The sequence below is a fragment of the Chelonoidis abingdonii genome, chromosome 1 (assembly GCF_003597395.2).
Source record: "Chelonoidis abingdonii isolate Lonesome George chromosome 1, CheloAbing_2.0, whole genome shotgun sequence".
Taxonomy (NCBI): Eukaryota; Metazoa; Chordata; order Testudines; family Testudinidae; genus Chelonoidis; species Chelonoidis abingdonii.
Window position 1 is genome coordinate 226,846,604 of NC_133769.1, and position 19,730 is coordinate 226,866,333.

General features: G+C 40.3%; 1 protein-coding gene across 1 annotated transcript in view; it reads right to left on the reverse strand.

Annotated features, from left to right (window-relative positions):
* The window catches only part of SMS (spermine synthase), a 74,082-nt gene that overhangs the window by 13,099 nt on the left and 41,253 nt on the right, over positions 1-19,730 (reverse strand). Inside the window, exons 3-9 of the mRNA XM_032781220.2 lie at positions 19,316-19,409; positions 16,858-16,922; positions 14,516-14,691; positions 12,877-13,031; positions 11,977-12,066; positions 10,757-10,871; positions 8,229-8,308 (exon numbers count right to left, since the gene is read on the reverse strand). Coding sequence (XP_032637111.1) covers positions 8,229-8,308; positions 10,757-10,871; positions 11,977-12,066; positions 12,877-13,031; positions 14,516-14,691; positions 16,858-16,922; positions 19,316-19,409 — 775 coding nt within the window. The remainder of the gene's footprint in view (positions 1-8,228; positions 8,309-10,756; positions 10,872-11,976; positions 12,067-12,876; positions 13,032-14,515; positions 14,692-16,857; positions 16,923-19,315; positions 19,410-19,730) is intronic.

Genomic DNA, 19,730 nt, shown 5'->3' on the forward strand with positions numbered 1-19,730 from the left:
TATCATTTATTATATGCACAGTGAAGAAGCTGCCAGGCTGACCTCAAAGCACTATTGCAATATGAATAGTGAATACAGAGAGGGTCAAAACTTTTCATGAAAAGTTTGTCCCTTTCTTATGTACCATACCCTACCCCACCCCAGCTCCAGGAAGTTCCTCAAACACCTTCAACCAGCTCCAGTTAAATCCCCACCACATACACAATATTAGTGTCAACAATTCCCCACCTCATATTTAAAGATAAACCTATCCCATGCAACATTTTTTCTTTCCTCTGCCACATGAGCGCACACACTACCACCATGCTTTGTGTGGTAGCAGCCAGCTCTCCTACTGGAAGGAAAAAGGAAGGGTAATATCAATAGCTCTTCTCTTACATGGGACTAGGACAAAGGAAGCAGTTGAATTCGGCCAATATTCCCTTTCCCTTTTATTTCAGTGTGACTAAGGGCCAGAAGATATCTATTCTACACCAAGACAGAAAACCATTTTGGCTAAGTAAGTATGTGTGTGTGGTGGGAGATGGGGCAGTTATCAAGAGATAATGGAGCTGAATGGGTTCAAAGGAGGACTCTGCAGTGTTTTATGAAAACACAGTTCATTTTGGGATCACAAAAATACCTATAACTGGAGGTTATCCCTATCCATATGTGGGTATGCATGGTGCACATGTGTACCCATGTGTAGAATACACACACATATATAGGAACCATGCCTCAAAAGTAGTAGCATTGGTCAGAAGAATTTTAAAAGAAGAAACTGACAAGAAATTACACACACACACACAGAGGAGAACAGCTATGAGGCAATGGCCCAATGGGTCTGAAGAATTTACAAGGGCAGATGTCTATTATATTGGAGAATGGTTGGGAAGGAGCAGCATGACAAATGGCAAGGGGGGGAGAAATCTGATCTTCACAACAGTAGTTAGTGGAATGCACAAAAACCCACCGTAAACATTCTGAGAACATTTTTATCTGGATGGGAAAAATGACCCAGACAAGGAAGTGCAGTTCCCATACAAAAATATTTTTGAAGTTTTCGTTTCACAAACAGGCTCAAGACAACAGCTACTGGCTGAGAAGGTTAGATTGGCAGGGTAAGTATCTGGCATCAAGAATAGTGGCTATCAGTTAAAACGGTTGGGTTATACAAAACAGACGATGACTGATAATAAAACAGCCATCATACATCAGCTGTTAGAGAACCTTCCAACAGGTATGGACAGCATGCAAAAAGGTAGTTTTGAGGAAGTTTTGACAACTCTTCAAAAGCACATAAGTGATTTGGAGGGGGACTTATGCTCCTGTCACTTAGGCCAGTGGTTTTCAACCTTTTTTTATTTGCAGACCCCTAAAAGCTCCATTGGAAATTCAGGTCTTGTGTATGGCTGCAGAACTATGATGCCTGAGGAACTACTGAAAGAGTGAGGTTGTAAGAGCCAGAAGTGCAAGCTGAACAACTGAGAGGAAACTGAATAGTTTTTATGTGCTGTACACGTGTCAAGCATATTCGAGGATAAAAAGTCACATGGTCACTACTATACTACCACAACTATTAGCCATGTTAAAAATCTAATCTTCTCTTTTCAAACTGTCTTCAATATAAAAAAAAATCCTACAACTAGCCAAGTCTGTCTTAGCACTCTTGTTAATGCAAATAAATCCTCAAAATTCTCTCCCTCAAAACTTTTCCATGGACTCTGGTGTGCTGAAAAGTTGCTAGCCAATATTAGTCTTTTGTCTCCACCTAGTGGTACAAGATCATACTGCACAATACTCATAGATTCTCTTAAGTCACAGGTTCTCAACCAGGGGTACATGTACTCCTGGGGGTACTCAGAGGTCTTCCAGAGGGCACTAGATAGTTGCCTAGTTTTACAACAAGATATATAAAAAGCACCAGTGAAGTCAGTGCAAACTAACATTTCATACAGACAATGACTTGTTTATACTTCTCTATACACTATATACTTAAATCTAAGTACAATATTTACATTCCAAATAATTTTTTTTTATAATTATACGGTAAAAATGAGAACATAAGCAATTTTTCAGTGACTGTGTGCTGTGATACTTGTATATTTATGTCTGATTTTGTAAGCAAGTAATTTAAGTGAGGTGAAACTTGGGATTCGCAAGACAAATCAGACTCCTGAAAGGGGTCTGGAAAGGTTGAAAGCCACTGCTGTATTCAGTCTCTGAATGTCTAAGGAATGACCAAGCTGTGGAATGGAATGCAAGCGAAAGAACAAATATACTTTGAGAATCTTGAGAGGGCAGTATAACTATGTAAATCACAGCTATAAAAAGAATGTAAGATACAATCTAATTTCAACCCCTTTTCATGATGTATTCCCGGTTCAACAGAGCCTCCTGCCAAACCTAGAAAAACACAAAACCTGCCTTGTTTAAAAACATAATGAACAAATCTTACATCACAGAACCTGGCTAAATGTTCCCCCAAACCCTCACTATTATGCAATTTCTGTTGAGAATAATGTGCTAATTTTGCAGGAGAGGAAAAAAAACCAAACAAATGAAGCCTCACTCCATTTTACTACCTTCATTGCACCCATCCTCCAACAGACATACATCTTGTCTGGATAATTCTTCTCTGCAAGAACCTGATCCAAAGCCCACTGAAATCAACCAAAAGCCTCCCATTGATTTCAGTGGGCTTTGGATCAGGCTCCAGATGTAGCTCCAGTTGGCAATGAAGACCTGAGAGATAAACAGTCGACGGCCTCTGCACATATTTCACAGCTTTCCTGAAGAACAGTGATGGACAAACCCCTAGCCAGTTACACCTACAGTTCCATTTATTTCGTGCCCTCTTGCTCATGTGGAGTATACAGATGTATTACCTGCTCAACACAGTCATGCAAAAACAAGGATGTTGGTGTGCCAGTGAAACTTTCATGAATTTGAAACTTAAGTTATTTAATTAGGAATAGTAGCATGTGACCAGTTTGGGGGATTGGTGACTTTTTTCCCCTTAATGCACGTTATACTCTCAAAAAATAAAAATAAAAACCCTACGAAATAAGGGAAAAAACAGCAAGTTCTGATTTCAGAACAAACCAAAGCACCACATATGCACAGCACATAAACAAATTCATTAGACTGAATTTTAGCCTGGGAACAGTAACTAGAATATTGGAAGAGGAAAAAGGAGCAGATTACACAGCCAGATGCGGAGGATAAAAATCACTACGCAAAAGCAAGGTACATTCAATTACTACTCTTTCAGACTTTTATCCTGTGGCCTACAATTATTACCACCTCCCTCCCGCTAGCGCGTCTATATTTATTTACCTGCTAGTAACTGCTGATATTTCTTGAACTTCCCTAGCTACTGTCAAGGAGCTATCTATTTGAAACTCCTGGGCTCTATATCCTGTGCATTTGCACTACATAAAACTCTTACCTGCAGGTACAGTCTGCAGAGCCTAATGTAGTGCAATACATGTAATTGTACTGTTAGCTTATAGCGATACAGTTGTGGTACAGTATAATCAGTGTGTATAAACTTTTTTTCTTCTATATCCATCACATGTAAGGTAGTTTTTATTTAACTAATAAAAACAAAAATTTTTAAATGATGTTTTTGTGCCTTTTTAATTAAATGCAAATTTCCGTCCAAATTCAGCATAAACACAAAACACAAAGTAAAAAATGAGTTAGTTAATAAGAAATGTATCTTTCACCATTTTCTAATACAAAAAATGTAAGAGCTCAGAATTTTCCTAAACACATGTTAAGCTATACAATTGCTTAAATTAACATGTACAGATATAGTGTACCCACCTGAGTAGCAAAAAGTTCCTGGTTTAGTGAAAAGACTATATTTGTTTGCAAATCAACATGTTTTAATTATTACTATCCCATGAGAATCAATCTTTCTTTAGGAGAATAACTCAAAAGGTACATACGCAAAACAAAATTAAGAACCAGTGATTATTTAAATTAAGGTTTCCAGCTTGCTGATTAAAAAAAAAAAAAAATTTAATTCACCTCCAAGTATATTTGCTTTAAAAAGAATTAAGATACTAAAAAGGTAAACTTTAGCATAGTGAAATATGTACAAATCATTGCTAACAAGTAATCTGAGTCTGTAACACAAGCTAGTCATTGAGAAAGTCACATCCAAAGTAGATGGAAGGTTTGGGTTTGTAAATGAAGCTATGTTGTGGAAGAAAGTTTGCCCAGACACTAGGAAGAAACAATACTCTAAACCCACAGCCCTTAATCTGACAGCTTTCCAACCTGAAAGGCTAACTCCACAGCACGCTTGGCAACCCCTACAGCCAGTGTTCAAACACCAGCACTACAGCACAAAGCACAACAGATTTCATCTGGAGCCCTGTAGAGTCAGCTACTGTGTGGCAGTTGACCAGTAATAAGTAGGAAGTCTATTCCATTATTAGACACCTTGGTTTCTGCTAAGATGTGTCTCCTCATCACGGGAAAAGCCAAGATGTAACACAGGGAGACGCAACAAGCCAGAATGAATAGATGGGCAAATAAACCATTACTTCTTCCGGTGCCACTTAATACATTATTTTTAGGCTAAATCATAGTTTTCAGCTCCCTGGGGAAGGCAATCTCAGTTTTTACAAAAGCCTTCTTTGAGAAAATGAAGTTGTTTTGCTAAGTAAATACAAGCTACACCATACAGACCCAGACAGCAGTCTGAGACATAGCAAATTGGAGTAACACTATGTAACAGGATCTATAAACTAAACAACCCTCCACTACCAAACCACACAGCCTGGCAAACTGCAATACAGAGACCAATTCAAGAGTAAGCACTTATCAACACATCATAGCATTCAACACGCTGCAGTTTTCAACATATGTCTTAAACTAGGCTCCAATACCACAGTGGTTAATATTGCTAACGTTAACTTTTACTAAAATAATCAAATTTGGCAGATTCCTCATGAATACCTAAAACCATGGATACAATTTTAAGTTTACAGTTATAGAAGGCTGATTTTACTATATTTTACAAGTGTAATGAGTTAAACTCTGATGACATTAAGGTGGGCAATAATGAAAACAACACAAAATAAGTGGTGGTGGGGGTGGTTAGTGCAGGTTTTGTAGACAAACTTTATTTTTTTGTGAATTTATGCACTGCAGTCTAGCATAAAAGCCATTTCCTTTACAAACTCCTAGCTTAGATAGACATTAAGTTCACAGATAGACCAACAAATGGTTTGTTTGCCATTCAAGAATTATTGTAGAGTACGAAGTGAAAACAAATATTTCAACATACTACACCTGCATGATAGATATATTAAAAGACAAGTTATGCTGAGTGCATAGGGAGGAAAAAATACCTTCAGAGTTACAGTTCAGATATGTGCTGGAGATCAGAAAATAGCAGCAAACATTTTATGTTTAAAACAATGATACAAAACTTATACATGCAGTTATGACTACATATTTGTGATAAGGAGAGTCCAGACATCCCAGAGGAAGAACAGGGGCCTGAAACCTCCAAAATAAGCAACTGATTACTGTATACAATACTATTATACTACATTAACTCCTTGCTTAACGTTGTAGTTATGTTCCTGAAAAATGCACATTGCCCCTTTAAGTATGCTGACCCCACTCTAAGTGCACTGCCTTTTTAGATCAGGAAGTTGAGACAGCAGCTGCTGCCTGCAAGTTCCCTCGGTACTGAGCACTGTCTTGTGGTCCCCCATTCCCTACTCTATGGAGATAGGATAAGCGGGTGGCAGGAGCAAGGGGAGGGAGGCAGATATTATCCCTCCCCTCCACCCCCCTCCCCCCGCCAGCAAGTAGGAGGCTCCCAAGGCAGAGGGCAGGAGCAGTACATGGCAATGGGGGCAGAACAGCTGAACTGTGGTCAGTTGATAGCCTGCTGGACAGCTGCTGCACAGGGAACTTAAGGAGCAGGGAGCTGATGGGGGCTGCCGGTCCACCCTGGTTCCAAGCCCCCACCAGCTAGCTCCAACGGGCTGCTCCTTCTGCAAGCAGTGGACAAAGCAGGCAGCTGCCAAGCAACGTTCTACGGTAACAATGCGCAACTTTAAATTAGCATGTTCCCTAACTGATCAGCAACCGGGACAACTTTAAGTGAGGAGTTACTGTATAAATGTATTAAGTAATGTCTTTTATGAAAGCCAGCAACACACAGGTCATGAATATCATTGTGAAATGTATGTATTAATACTGTGAGGAAGCATGGATACTCATTGATATTATGCATTCAAGGCTGATCAGAGAAAGGGAGAAACAGGGTTTCTCTCAGAGGGGAGGGAAGGCAGCTATCTCCCTCTCCCTAATGTAAATTAGACTATATGGAACCAAAACAATGGAAGCTCTATTTACATATGAGTCAGCAGGGGGATGGGATGAACAGCAAGGGGTCATCCTGCTCTGGAGACAAAACAATGAGTTTGGAGAAGTATAAAGAGAAGCAAGAAACCATCACTAAGGGTATGGCTACACTCACACTTTACAGCGCTGCAACTTTCGCGCTCAGGGGTGTGAAAAAACACCCCCGAGCACGGCAAGATACAGCGCTGTAAAGCATCAGTGTAATCAGGGCTGCAGTGCTGGGAGCGCGGCTCCCAGCGCTACATGCTATACCCGTAGAGGATGTGGTTTATGTGCAGCGCTGGGAGAGCTCTCTCCCAGCACTGCCGCTCCGACCACACTCGCGGCAGCGCTTTGAAATTCCAAGTGTAGCCATACCCTTAATGGACACAGAGGACACAGGTTATCAGAGGGGTAGCCATGTTAGTCTGGATCTGACGAGTCCTGTGGCATCTTATAGACTAACAGATGTACTGGAGCATAAACTTTTGTGAGCAAATACCCACTTCATCAGAGGACACAGAAATCTGTGAAAGGTGGATCCCTTAGCCATGTGGATTAAAGACACTGATCTGACTGTAACAGTGGAATTTCCTGAGACCAAGATCGTAAATCGGTTAAATTTTACACACTGAAAAATGTGTTTAATTTTTGTTTTGTCATCATTTTCTGTTTCTATTATCCTTGCGTACTGTCAATTACATCGCTATTCTTATTAATAGACTTACTTTTGGTTTTATCATAAAATCATCCCAGTGCTGTGCATTAAAGTGTGGATCCTCAGCTAAATTAACAGGCTGGTGCATGCACTGTCTCTTTAGAGGAGTAAACTTGGTAATTTTGGTGAATGTCCAATGATAGGAGCTGGTTACTACAGAGGAGCACTCTCCTAGGGGTTTCAGGAACTGGGGTTCACTGAATGTTACCTGCAAGGCTAGGTTAAGACTGACAGAATCTCGACAAGTTTGCTGGTGAGGTGGACACACTGGTGTGGCAGGTAGCTGACACACACTTTAAGCTCCAGCAAAGCTCTCTTGCTGAGGCAGAGGGGTAACAGTGGCTTATGGTTTTGGGCACCCCAAGAAAGCATCACAGTATTTAAAAAGTCTCTTCCAGTGAGAGTTTGATTAGAATTACACTTGAAGTGGTTTTACATCAGTTAATATATTAAAAGGCTTTTATATATTTTTTTAAAACTTTAAGTTAATGAATATTAGTTCAGAGGTTTCAACATTAGTGGGCACTTAGAAATCAGAGTTTTGCCACTGTCTTCACCTGAAGTGTTTTTACAAGTGCCAAAATTAGAGTAGGTTTTCAAAAGTTGCCTCTAATTTTGTGCGTGGAAAAATGCAGGCAAAAATTTATATTTGCAAATCTGGTCCTTGAAGTTGGAGCTAGCAATCTAAACATTACTACGGGGAGGTGTTCTTTATTATTAACTCTCCATTTATTGCTGGTTCAGCATCCAGTAGGTCAGTTCTCAACTCACTCATGCCTCTTATGGACAACATAAGTTCTCATCTTTTGTTTATATTACTAGAGCCACTGGCATGAAAACTGGTTCTTTGTTTAACAATTCATCAGTTCTTACTTTTTTAAACACCACTTGAAGCCATAATCCTCTGTGACAAGCGAACTAGTTCCTGAAGAATTGTTCATAAATGTCAAGACAAATACACTATGACCTCAGCTGAGAACATGCACCACCAGAAACAAATGAGTCAGCAGCAGCAAAGACCATGTTTCATACATATATCCTTAGCAATATATTAAAGAAAAAGTCAGCTAGTATTTTTTCAGGATCTGAAAATGTAAGTCACTATACATAGAGAAGGAATGTAGAATTATTACTTTTAATCACAGTGTCATACCTGCGTGAAATATTTTCCATCATGTTTCAGGACTTTCATTGAAAGGTCAAGAATCAATCGTAGAAACTCCCACGTAGAATCTGGATATAAAGAATGAATTAGAATCTTCAAGTACTAGTGGCTTGCTAAGCATTACATAACTAATATTTAAGCACTGCTACTGAGTATTTCAGCAGGATGATTATTTTTCTCTATCATTAGTTTAAATAAAGTGTTGATTACCAGCACTTTGGCTCCTGGGATTTTTGTCAGTCTTTTTTAGAATTTCTGAGAGACTTTGCATAGCCTGTAGTGTGAATTCCCACACTTATTTTCATGAGTTCCCACTATTTAGCTGACTGTGCTTAAAGTCAAACTAAAAGTGGTAAACAAAGAAAATTTCAGGAAAAAAAAAATCAGCTCTTCAGTGCCAGTAACTGGACTTTTTAAGCCCAGAATGCCAACAGAAAAGTATTTCATTACCAATAAGGTAAGGCAGTTTCCACCCCGCCAAGGGCACAGAGGAAGCAAGCATGCAATCCTAAACTATGGAGGTTACATGCGTAAGTGACATTCCCCCATCAGCTCTAATTTTTCACATTGCAAGGTGCATATAGGTAAGCAGTTCAGGATGAAAAGCTCCAGAGTCCTGAAAATAAGAATAATACGCAGGAGAAAGAATGTAATGGTGATTCTTTAAGTCACTGGATGCATACATTAAATTAACCCTCAAGAAGACTTAACTTGTTTCGCAAGCATAACTGCAATCGGCAACTCAAGCTACCAGTTATCTGTCATCTTGAAGGCATTACTGGAGAGGAATCTAAAATAGTGCCACCTAATGAAAATATTGAGATCTTGCTGTCCTGCAACATACAGCACAATAAGACTTCAACTTCTTCTAGCCATTCCATCCACATTGTGTCTTCTGCAAGGAAAATTCTATTCTCCATAGATAAGGTATCTTATGTTCTCTAAAGTGTTCCATATCCATATTTTAATAGAATAGTGATATAGCACATAATAATTCTGAAGTCTTCAACTCTTTTAAAAAGGACCTCAACTTTCAGACTTGCTCAGCAACCTTCCAGATTTCTCTATTCTACCTGCATACTATATCCCTACTCACTGTAATCCAAATATAGCCAAAAAATACCCTGAGCTGGTACTAATAATACTGAATCTAACCATATCAAACATTTGCAATCTATAAAAATCCTGTTTTTCACAATTTTCTCTAAGTGATATCTGGCCTGATACGAAACAAAAGCAAAGGAAGTTGGGGAGTCCACAGAGGGGGTCCCCCAAGGAGTATTTGGGGAATCCAGGCTGAAAAAACTGCCTCCAAACATTCTATTTTGGCCCTGGTGGAGTGGGCCTTCAAATCTTGGAGAGCTAGACTCCAACGAAGAAGTTCATGGGCTAAGCTTAAGAGCTTCCCCCTGTATTTAGTTGGAACCACCAACCGTTTGTGCGGCTTCCATTCTTCCTGGCGTCCACCAGAAAGAATTTCCTTGTATAAAAGTCCTTGGTCTATAATAACCCGGGATCGGTCAGAAGAGCTGAGAGGCGGTGGGTTGCTCCGTGCCGCTGCCCGAGCTTTCTGAAGGCTGACCTCTGCTTCCTGCTCAGTCTGGAACTGTTCCCTTGAAGCCGGGGACACCAGTTCTTCCTCAGACTGGGGACTTGGGCTTGGTCCCTCTGGAAGTGATGTAGGTGATGGAGTTGTTTCTGTAGCTGGTGTACCGCTGTCCGCTGGTGCACCTGGTGGTATTTCAGGCTCTGCCTGAGCCTCTTCGGTATGGTTGTCTGTTGCTTCTGCCAGTTCAGGCTCGTTGGTCCCTTCTGGCGTTGGGGTTGAAGGTGTGGTTGCACTTGCTTGTGCTGGTGCTGGTTGCTGTTCCAGTTCCGGGTCTGGGACTGGAGGTGTTGTGGCTGGTTCAGCCGTTGACATGGTATCCGGGTCCACTACCTCAGTCTGGGTCTCTGGTAACACAGACAGGTTCTCTGTGGACGGCTCAGGAATAGGAATGGGTCTGGAAGCTTGTCTGGTTTGGCTGCGTGTAACCATTCCTTCTCTCTGGGACTGCTTAACTTGATTGGCCAAGTCTTCTCCCAGTAGCATGGGGATGGGATAATTGTCATAGACTGCAAAAGTCCACATTCCTGACCAGCCTTTGTACTGGACAGGCAGTTCAGCTGTAGGTAAGACCACAGCTTGTGACATGAAGGGGTAAATGGTCACTTTGGCCCTTGGGTTGATGAGTTTGGGATCGACGAAGGATTGGTGGATAGCTGACACTTGTGCTGCCCATGGAGTTGGGGAGCTGACCCATGGCAGGTACAGACAAGGTTTCCTCAAGGTGAAGCCAGGAGGGGCAGAGAGTGGGGCAGAAGGGGCAGCAAGGTTCCTCACAACCCAGGGTACCTCCAAGAAGCATCACGTAAGGTAAAAAAATTCCCCTCATTTTAACCCCAAAATAATATTTTGCTGTGAACTGTCAAGAAAGCCAAGTGTTAAAAACAGTTAGTATAAACAAAGAACTAACCTTCTTCAGGAGATGTGGAGATTGGAACAGCTGTCAGATCATTAATTACATAATCAAACATCCTTCCTTCTTTGGCATACCTCTTCAGTACAGGAACACAGTCTTCTATCAGAACCTAAAAAATTATTGTTTTAATAAGTGTTCAAAATCCTCTTAAACTGACTAGACTAATATGATGTATAGGAATTAAGATAGGGAAAGAGGTCAGAATTAAGCCAGACTTTAACATAAGGTTCTAATTTTAGCTTTTTATATCTCCATATAGAAGGCAATGCTGGGGGTATCGGGCAGCAGAGTGATGCAGCAGCGAACCAAAAGTTCCATGCCCAGCTCTGTCACTGACTGCTGGGTGACCACTTAGATCATTTGTGCCTCTGTTATTCCCCATTTTGTAGATGAGGAAGTAGTTAATAGCCTCACAAGATAATGGCAAGTTTTGAGATCCTTGGATGAACGGCACTTGACGCATGCAAAATATCATGCAATTTTTGCTGGTTTTTCTCCAAGAAAACTAGCTAATGTTCAAGGATATGTCCTTAGGAAGAATAACCTTGCAGATAAGATACCAAACTATGATCCAGTAGATCTGGGCTAGTTTACCTGCTCTGGCAGACATGGTATGTCACATACCCTTCTCAGTAACCCAGTTTCTTCTTTTTTCCAATGATAGAATATTTACTCATATGAACAGAATTTGCCAACAGATTTCAAGCAAATAATGGCACAGATAAAACCAAATTACCCCCCCAATCATGTGAACTATACCTGAGATTCTGAATGATGCAATAGCATTGAATTAAGTTTATAATTTGCATTACTTCTCAGCCAGTTTATACTGGGAGATATTATATACAATACCCTATTTTTATATTAATATTACCTATTTTCACTCAGCTACTAACAAGGTTTGGTGATGGCAGTATGCATTATTATCCTTCAAGTTTCTTTATTATTCCAAGTGTGAGTTGTAAATATTAAAAAAGCAGAGCGGGTTTGGAGATGGAGAGTTAAATATCTCAAGATAAATGGATCGGTGTTTTGAATCTAAACCCTGGTACAAAATATACTATGATTTAGAAATGCAGATATGGATTAAACCTAAAATAGTAGGAAAGAAAATGTTAAGAAGAAGTCAGATGGCATACAAAAAACTTCCCAAAACAATACATGCCAGATCTAAATCTAGATGTTACTTGCAATGAAGGTGACAGATAGATTACCTGATAGCATTCTCCTTTAAGATTGTCTAAGACATCTCCACATGTTTTACGCATGTATTTTTTACACCCATCGATCACCATTTGGTCAATGTTTGATGTTAGTTAAGGAGCATTAAATTCTGTTCACCCTTTATTAACCAAAGTTTGGGGGGGGAGGGGCTGTCCCTTTTATCGAAGAGATACAGTCAAACTTATGGAGGAATAGGAATAGGAATATAATTTCCTGCAACATCTAGGCTTAGGAATTAATTTCCAACCTCAATTAAAGGTTTAAGATATTATTTATATTAAAAAAAAAAAAATTCTTTCCAACCAGCACTGTTGGCACCATAATTTACCATACATTTTAAAAGCGTAATGTTTTAGTACAATGATGATGGTAATTATTTTGGTTTATAGCTAATGAAATTTCCTATGTACAGTGACTAACAGCAAATCATATCTGGAAAATGGAACTTTGAAATCTTATTTATGAAGCCACCTTTGGATCATTTTCTTTAACTGATATCTGAGAAAGAGGATATGGTTGACACATGTGCCATCATCATCAAGAACCAAATCCTGAAGTCTTTAATCAAGTGACATTCCCATTGACATTAATGGCTTTAAGTTACCTAAATAAGAAAATCGGGATTCAGCTCTAAGTGCAGAAAATGCTGTCCGAGAGCTATGGTTTGGATTAGGAACTTGGAAATATATATTCCATGGCCAGGATCAGATCTCACAGTCAGCGCCTGCATGCTGCAGTGATTGGGTCTAAAACTATTCCTATTTTTTGGCTTAGAGAGAGCCAGTCTCCCAGCAAAGTTCATATAAGAGACATTTAACTTGAGGTCTCAAGATACGTAAGGAAGAGTATGCTGTATTATTAACAAGAATGGTCATTTGTTGAAAGGATATCTCCACCATGGTGACCATCTTTGGCTTCAGTTTGACTATTTCATATAGTATACCCCCATCACCACCTCCTAGGATCAGCACTTCTTTCCCAGTGTAGTCTTCTTTCCCACTGCCCATTATGGCTTGCGTATATGCCAGGTCACTCTCTGCCAGATCTGGAAGGAACAAAGAGAAAGTTGGTCAGAAGCTTTGCATTTTGAAATAATTAATCATTAAATATAGTAGACCAGATGCATCTTAAAGCAATGCTGTGTAATGTCAGTATGAAAACCAGCATGGATTTTATATTCTTCCAGAACAAAAAAACCAACATGCTTACAAGTGTTAATGTTACAAAATCCAGCTCTCCAAAGTGAGGACATGCCAGAACTAAGGGCTTTCCCTGCATGGAATTTTAATGGCTACTTCCACCCTCATCCCACCATTTATTCTGCATGGGTAGATCTACATAATGACCCCATTAGAGTCAATGAACTCTGTGCAGATGTGACCACAAGCAGCCAATTGCAGGTGGGGGCATTACTGCATACTCTTGCTAATTAACTGACTTTTTCTTACACCTCAGTTAATTGAGCAGTTCCCTGGGCTATCATTTTATTAGATAGATATATATTTGTCTACACAATGCCTGCGAAGAGCACCAGAGGGGTTTGAAATCACGGCAGATCTGGCAGTGTCCTTTCCTGTGGCCCTCCTCCAGACACTTGAGACAACTCAAGTGAGGGTCGCTGGTAGGCCAAGGCTTGCCACCGGAAGCACACTGTTTAAGCCCCAGTGACCGAGGCATGCCAAGGTACTGGGGAAGGAACGGACACCCTCTCCAGGCATTGAGAGGAGCTCTACCCCTACTACAGTAAAACAACTAAAAACTAGACTCAGAAACTATGTACAGGAAAACTATAGAGAGAACCACTAAAGACACTTTGTAAAGGCAAAGAGAGCAGTTCCAACAGCTGCCATGGGTGGTAAGAAGGAACTGAAAAGTGCAGGCTCAGCGAGGCCCCTTATATCAGTTCTATGATCATGCATCACCAGGAGATGCCAGAGCCGAGCCAACGAATACCATTAGGGGAAAAATGTCCAACAGCTGTGCTCGAGGCGTGCACACACCTAAATCCAAAAGGACATGTACAAGCACTCGAAGTAGTAGCAGTATTGTTGGGAGGTTGAGACCGCTAATTAGCTGCCCCTAGCTGGCCTCAAACAAAGAAAATCAGTTAACAAAAGAGAAAGATAGTGGCCAACAGCCCAAATATTTTAAAGGGGAAAATGAGCCATCTAACAATATGAAACCCTAAGGCAGACTAGGGAAAATCATTTCATTTGTCCTTTAAAATAATGGGCAGTTGTTTAAAAGATGGATGACTGAGTTTGCTTTCTTGTCCCTTAAAGTAACTGTCAGAGGTTGCACAGCCTAGGAAAGGGTTAAATAAATATGAGAGATCTCTCTTTACTATTATCTGAAACTTTCTGTTTGATACTTTGAAAAAATGCCTTTAAAACACACACACACACACGCACTCTCCAAAAACTCCACACAACATCCATGGGAAACTAATACAGGTGTGTTCTGACAAGATAGAATCCAAATAACCTATAGCTTCAGACCAACAGAACATTGTAAAGAGACCATACTTACTAACATCCCCACTGAGGATAAGAATATTCCCAAACTGTTTCGAATGTAGAATTTTAATATTCTGATAAGGCGACTCTTCATCATAAACAACCTCATCTATGTCATACTCTACCAAACGCCCATCAGCCGTGGGCCAGTATCTATCAATGGCTTCTCCTCTCACAATTGCAGGCAATCTAAAGAAGGGAAAAACAAAAACTATTCACAATTCAATCTGAAAGTTAACAAACATTCCTCATTCTCCTTTAATTTAGCATGAATGCAGTACATGAGAGATGCTCTCCCACCCCCACAGTACTTAACATTTTCTTATCATCATTGACTTACATCATAACTTATCATTGACTTATCATTTCTTATATCATAACTGAATGTAGTGGACACCTACTCAAAGACATGTTTAATCTACGATTTTGCAAGAAAATACTATCCAAAAAGTATTCATACAAAAGAATTAAAATCTGCAAATGTGATTTTTACATTTTTCTTGTATTCAGTAAGATTGCACTGTATACAAAAGTTATTCCAATCTGTGTGTAATGCTCAAGAAGGTTGTTTTAAATATTTTAGCTACCAGTCAAATATACAAGGATTGCTAGTGTCTATAGGAGAATCTGGGTGTTGATACTTTAATTTAGCATTATTCTAGCAACCTGTGTGTGAATCAGTCTTTTATAGTGGGGAAGAGGATTTGTATAACACTAGACACTTAATTTGAAACTAGAAAATGAAATTAATGAAACAAATGCAGAACATTGGCAAAAAGACACCAAACAAGTTTAAGCACTGTCTGCCTTTATTCTTAACATAGATGTAAAACACATTTGGATGTTTTCACCAGAATTTGCATTAATTTCTGAAAGTCTGGTTCAGATATGTAGCCTCAAAGTTGGATGAATCTAGTAATTCATTTTACAATTTCTTAATTGAGTATAAGTTCAGTTTTAAAAAATGAGTTAGCTTTAAAAAGACAAATTCACGTTCAATGTTCATGTTAAGGTGACACCAACAGATCAAAATGCTTTTGTTATGCTTCTGTGCATAAACGCTGATTTAATTTGTTTCCTATTGAGGAGAATTAAGCTTTTTGAAAAAAATAAATAAATTCATTTTTTGAATTTCCAGTGATTCTAAAGGACAAAAATCAAAATTATACCTTCTGAGAGACACTAGATGGCAATACACGGTAGGAGAAAGAGAGAGAGAGAGAATCTCTCACACACACACACACAAAAATATGAGAAAGCAAAAAAAAAAAAACATCAGGAACTGCAATTTCTGGCTGGTCTGCTTCCAGAGTGAAAGACCTTTGCTGTCCTTATAAAATAAACACACATGGACAAAACAGCCTCACCATCTGTGCGCATCAAAATATCAAACAAATGAAAATGCTATTTTCTCCAATTTTTTATTTATTCAACTTAATTGTTATGAAAATATTTCAGACTACTTTTTCTTTATTTTGGATTCCCTTTCTCTCTTCATGAACCATAATTATTATACAGTATGCAAAGGATTAGTATTACACAATGGCTTATGCTATGCACAATTTAACAAGCTTAGTGGCAATATTTATCAATTCTGAAATAAAACCACCACAGTCATAGGTATTGAAAAAGCAGGCATGCTCCCACTAAATAGGGGTAAGGATAGCTCAGTGGTTTGAGCATTGGCCTGCTAAACCCAGGGCTGGGAGTTCAATCCTTGAGGGGGCCATTTGGGGATTGGTTCTGCTTTGAGCAGGGGGTTGGACTAGATGATCTCTTGAGGTCCCTTCCAACCCTAATAATCTATGATACATACATACACTATTTATAGTTTTTTTTTAAAGGCAAAAATGTATTATTGGTGATTTTAATAGCCTCTTAGAAACTTAAAACTGAGTTTCCTTACAAACTCCACCACAGCTCTATAGAATGTGTCTGGGAACCAAAAATCTCTCATTTTAAAAAAAAAAGTCATGTGGAATTTGCTAGCTACAAAAAAGTGAATTTTGCACCTACCAGTCTTGACAGTGTTTCTTTGAACAGGTATTTATTATAGAAATTAACTGCCATATGAAATTTTCAAATGAGTATACAAAAATATATTTACATATATGCATCCGTTTGAATAAATCTGAGGATTAGAAACAAAAATTAACAGTAAATCAAAAGGTATGTCCACAGACCTGTCCACTACACTAGAGGATCAAAACCAAATTCTGTGTCAGTCCAGAGTGATTCCCTGGCTTCTGAAGAATTGAGCCCTACTTACACCTGTGTAACAAAGCAGGATTTTACTCACTTTCAATGTTAATGTAAATCAAGTTAAAAGGTGATGATACATTAAAAATAACATACCGCTTTACCCTTCTGATACTGCTGTGAAACAACTCTTTCATTTTTTCTTCTATCTTATTTAGTAGCTGTAAGAAACATGAAAGATGTTGAGTTTACAAAGGTCAGAAATACACTTCCCCACCCACGATACAGTAATCTGAAATTGTGTTAAATAAGGTGTAAAAAGAGAGTCTCCCTGTGGCGCCTTATACAGCTGGGTGGGGGCCCCTGGCCACGCCCAGTTATCACCCCAAGCCCAGCCCCCAGACTTTTAGGGTACGTCTACACTGCAGTTAGACACCCGCGGATGGCCCATGCCAGATGACTTGGGCTTGCCAGGCTCAGGCTGTGGGGCTGTTCGACTGTAGTGCAGACTTCCGGCTCAAGCTGGATGTGGGGCTCTAGGACCCTGTGAGGTAGGAGGGTCCCAGGACTCGAGCTGCAGCCCGAGCTAGAACACCTATACCACAATTTATCAGCCCCGCAACCCGAGCCCCACAAGCCCAGGTCAGATGGCCTGAGTCAGCCCTGAAGGGCTGAACGTCTGCACAGAAATTTTACAGCCCCACAAGTCCAACTCAGCTGACCTAGCCAGCCACCGATGCTTAATTGCTGTGTAGACATATCCGACAGGTAAAAGCCCAGAGCCAGCAGAACTCCAGTTAACCTTCCTTAAGTTTGTTAACTTACGGCTTGAGTGTCTACACTCATTTGTAACCCCAGGCCAGGAACTGTTGAACCCTGGGTCCCAATCTGCATCTACACTGCATTATGTGGGCCTGACTCCAGCCACCCAACTTTCCTAGTACACTCCCAACACATAGCCCCTCTAACCCTTGGTTCATGGTGTAGTGTGGGAAACCTTGACTGACCACCACACATGACTGTCAAGAGGACACAGAATGTCACCACATGGGAGCATGGAATGCCTTTGGTGGACTCCCAAAGACAAGTCCAGTGGCGCTATGTCTACCCTGTAAAGCAACAGGTCTCGAAGCCTGGATCCTGGCTTGACTCAGACTCTTGGCGTCCTGAGAGCCAGGGTCCAAGCCCTGGGTTAACATAATTTGTGTTTAGATGGAAGGAAGGAGTTAGGCTTGAGGCTGAGTTTGAAAGAAGTCAGTAGCACCCCCTTACTTTGGGGGTGCCTGGATAGCAGCTTTATGGACTCTGGGCCAGATAGCCAAGCCTGTCTCTCCTTCCTGGGCTTCCCTGGGGTTCACCTGACTCCTTGCAGAGCTTGAGGGGGAGGGGGGAAGAGGAAAGGGAGGTGTAGAATCTCTGACATTTAGGAGGTTCTTTTCTAATGCTTCAGCAGCCACTTCCTTCTCAGGGCCTCCTCCTTGCTGACGGCAGCTTCCATTTTACCATGCATGACTGGCATAGCTACCTTAGCACACAGAGCCCACACTGGCCCAGGCCCTTTCAGTGCAATGTTTACACACCCTGTTACACTGGGTATCTTAAGAGGAAAGTAATGACACACAGCCTTTCACTTGCAAGTTACCAATACAGATCTGGTCAACAGATCTGAAGCCAATGTGAAGTTAGTAGTCTTAGCCCAATTCCTAGTGAACAGTTTCCACATTACAGCAATTACTATCACAATTGCCACCTTTATTGACAATATCAGCCCGCAGGTCGAGGATCAAATGGGCATACAGAGGTTCTCTCTCTAAGTAAAAAAGTAGCTGATTCTCCAACTTGGCATTAAGACACAGCGACGTGTGGAAGGTTGCACTACCACTAAGCAGGGTCACCTCCGGATGGTGGGAATAAGGTGCTTCAGTTGAACAGCAGTTGTAGTACAGCTCTCCCAGACTGGGCATCTGACCTGGCTTCTAAGTTTAGGGAATGAAGCTTGACAAAAGTCAGTGGGTTACTCCACACTGCTGCCTTGCAGATATTCCTAAACTAGCAGAAGACACTGTTTGTGCCCTGGTGGAGTGGGCCTTCATATCTGGAGGGAGAGATACACCAGCCATCTGATGATCTATCTAGATAAAATGTCCTAAGCAGCCTCATATGGCCACAAAAAGACATCCTGAAAGAATTCAGTTCTATTAATATACTAGAGCAAGTATGTACATATATACACACACATATGCAGAGAGAGAGAGAGAGAGAGAGAGAGAAAGAAAGAGAGAGAGAGTGTGTGTGTGTGTGTTAGTTCTTGAGTCTAAATCAGGTAGACAGAGGCAGGAAGAAAATTTAGCCAACACTAAGAGGTAGTGGGTTGGACACCACAGTTTTATTTTGTTGCCACGGGTGGTAAGAGCCGAGGGAGGGTGACAGTCACTTTTACTCTTGCATGAGAGCACAAAGAAGTACAGGATGCATGGCCAGCCCCAACAAACACTGCTATTCAAAAGACTCAGATCTTGTGGACACGAACCTATAGCGGGACCCACACTGACATATTCAAAGAAGCTGCTAGGATTTCTTCTATGTGCTTAGAGATGGCTAATGGTATACTTACATGATCAATTTCATCTCTTCCTTTCATATCATCGCTGTGACTCTGGAGATCCACCAATACTAATCCATGAGGGTAAATTCTCAGATTGGAAAAACTACAAAGCAAAAATTATAGTGATTAGGATTTCATTTATTAACAACACTGTGGTTTACCAAGAGGAAAAACTGTTTCTTAATACAATGCAATTCAGAAGTCTGGTAATTTTTCCAGCTCCATTGTCAACAAATGATTTTCTCTCTCTGTTTCTTTCAAAAAGTAACTGAACAACAGAGTTGACAGGGGCATGCCAGCCACCCCATAATCTTAAACTAATCATACAACTAATCTTAAAACAAACAAACAAAACCACAGCAGTGCATAAAAACCAACACAGACATAACGAGAGAAAATGCACTGCACATCAGTCTCTATTCTT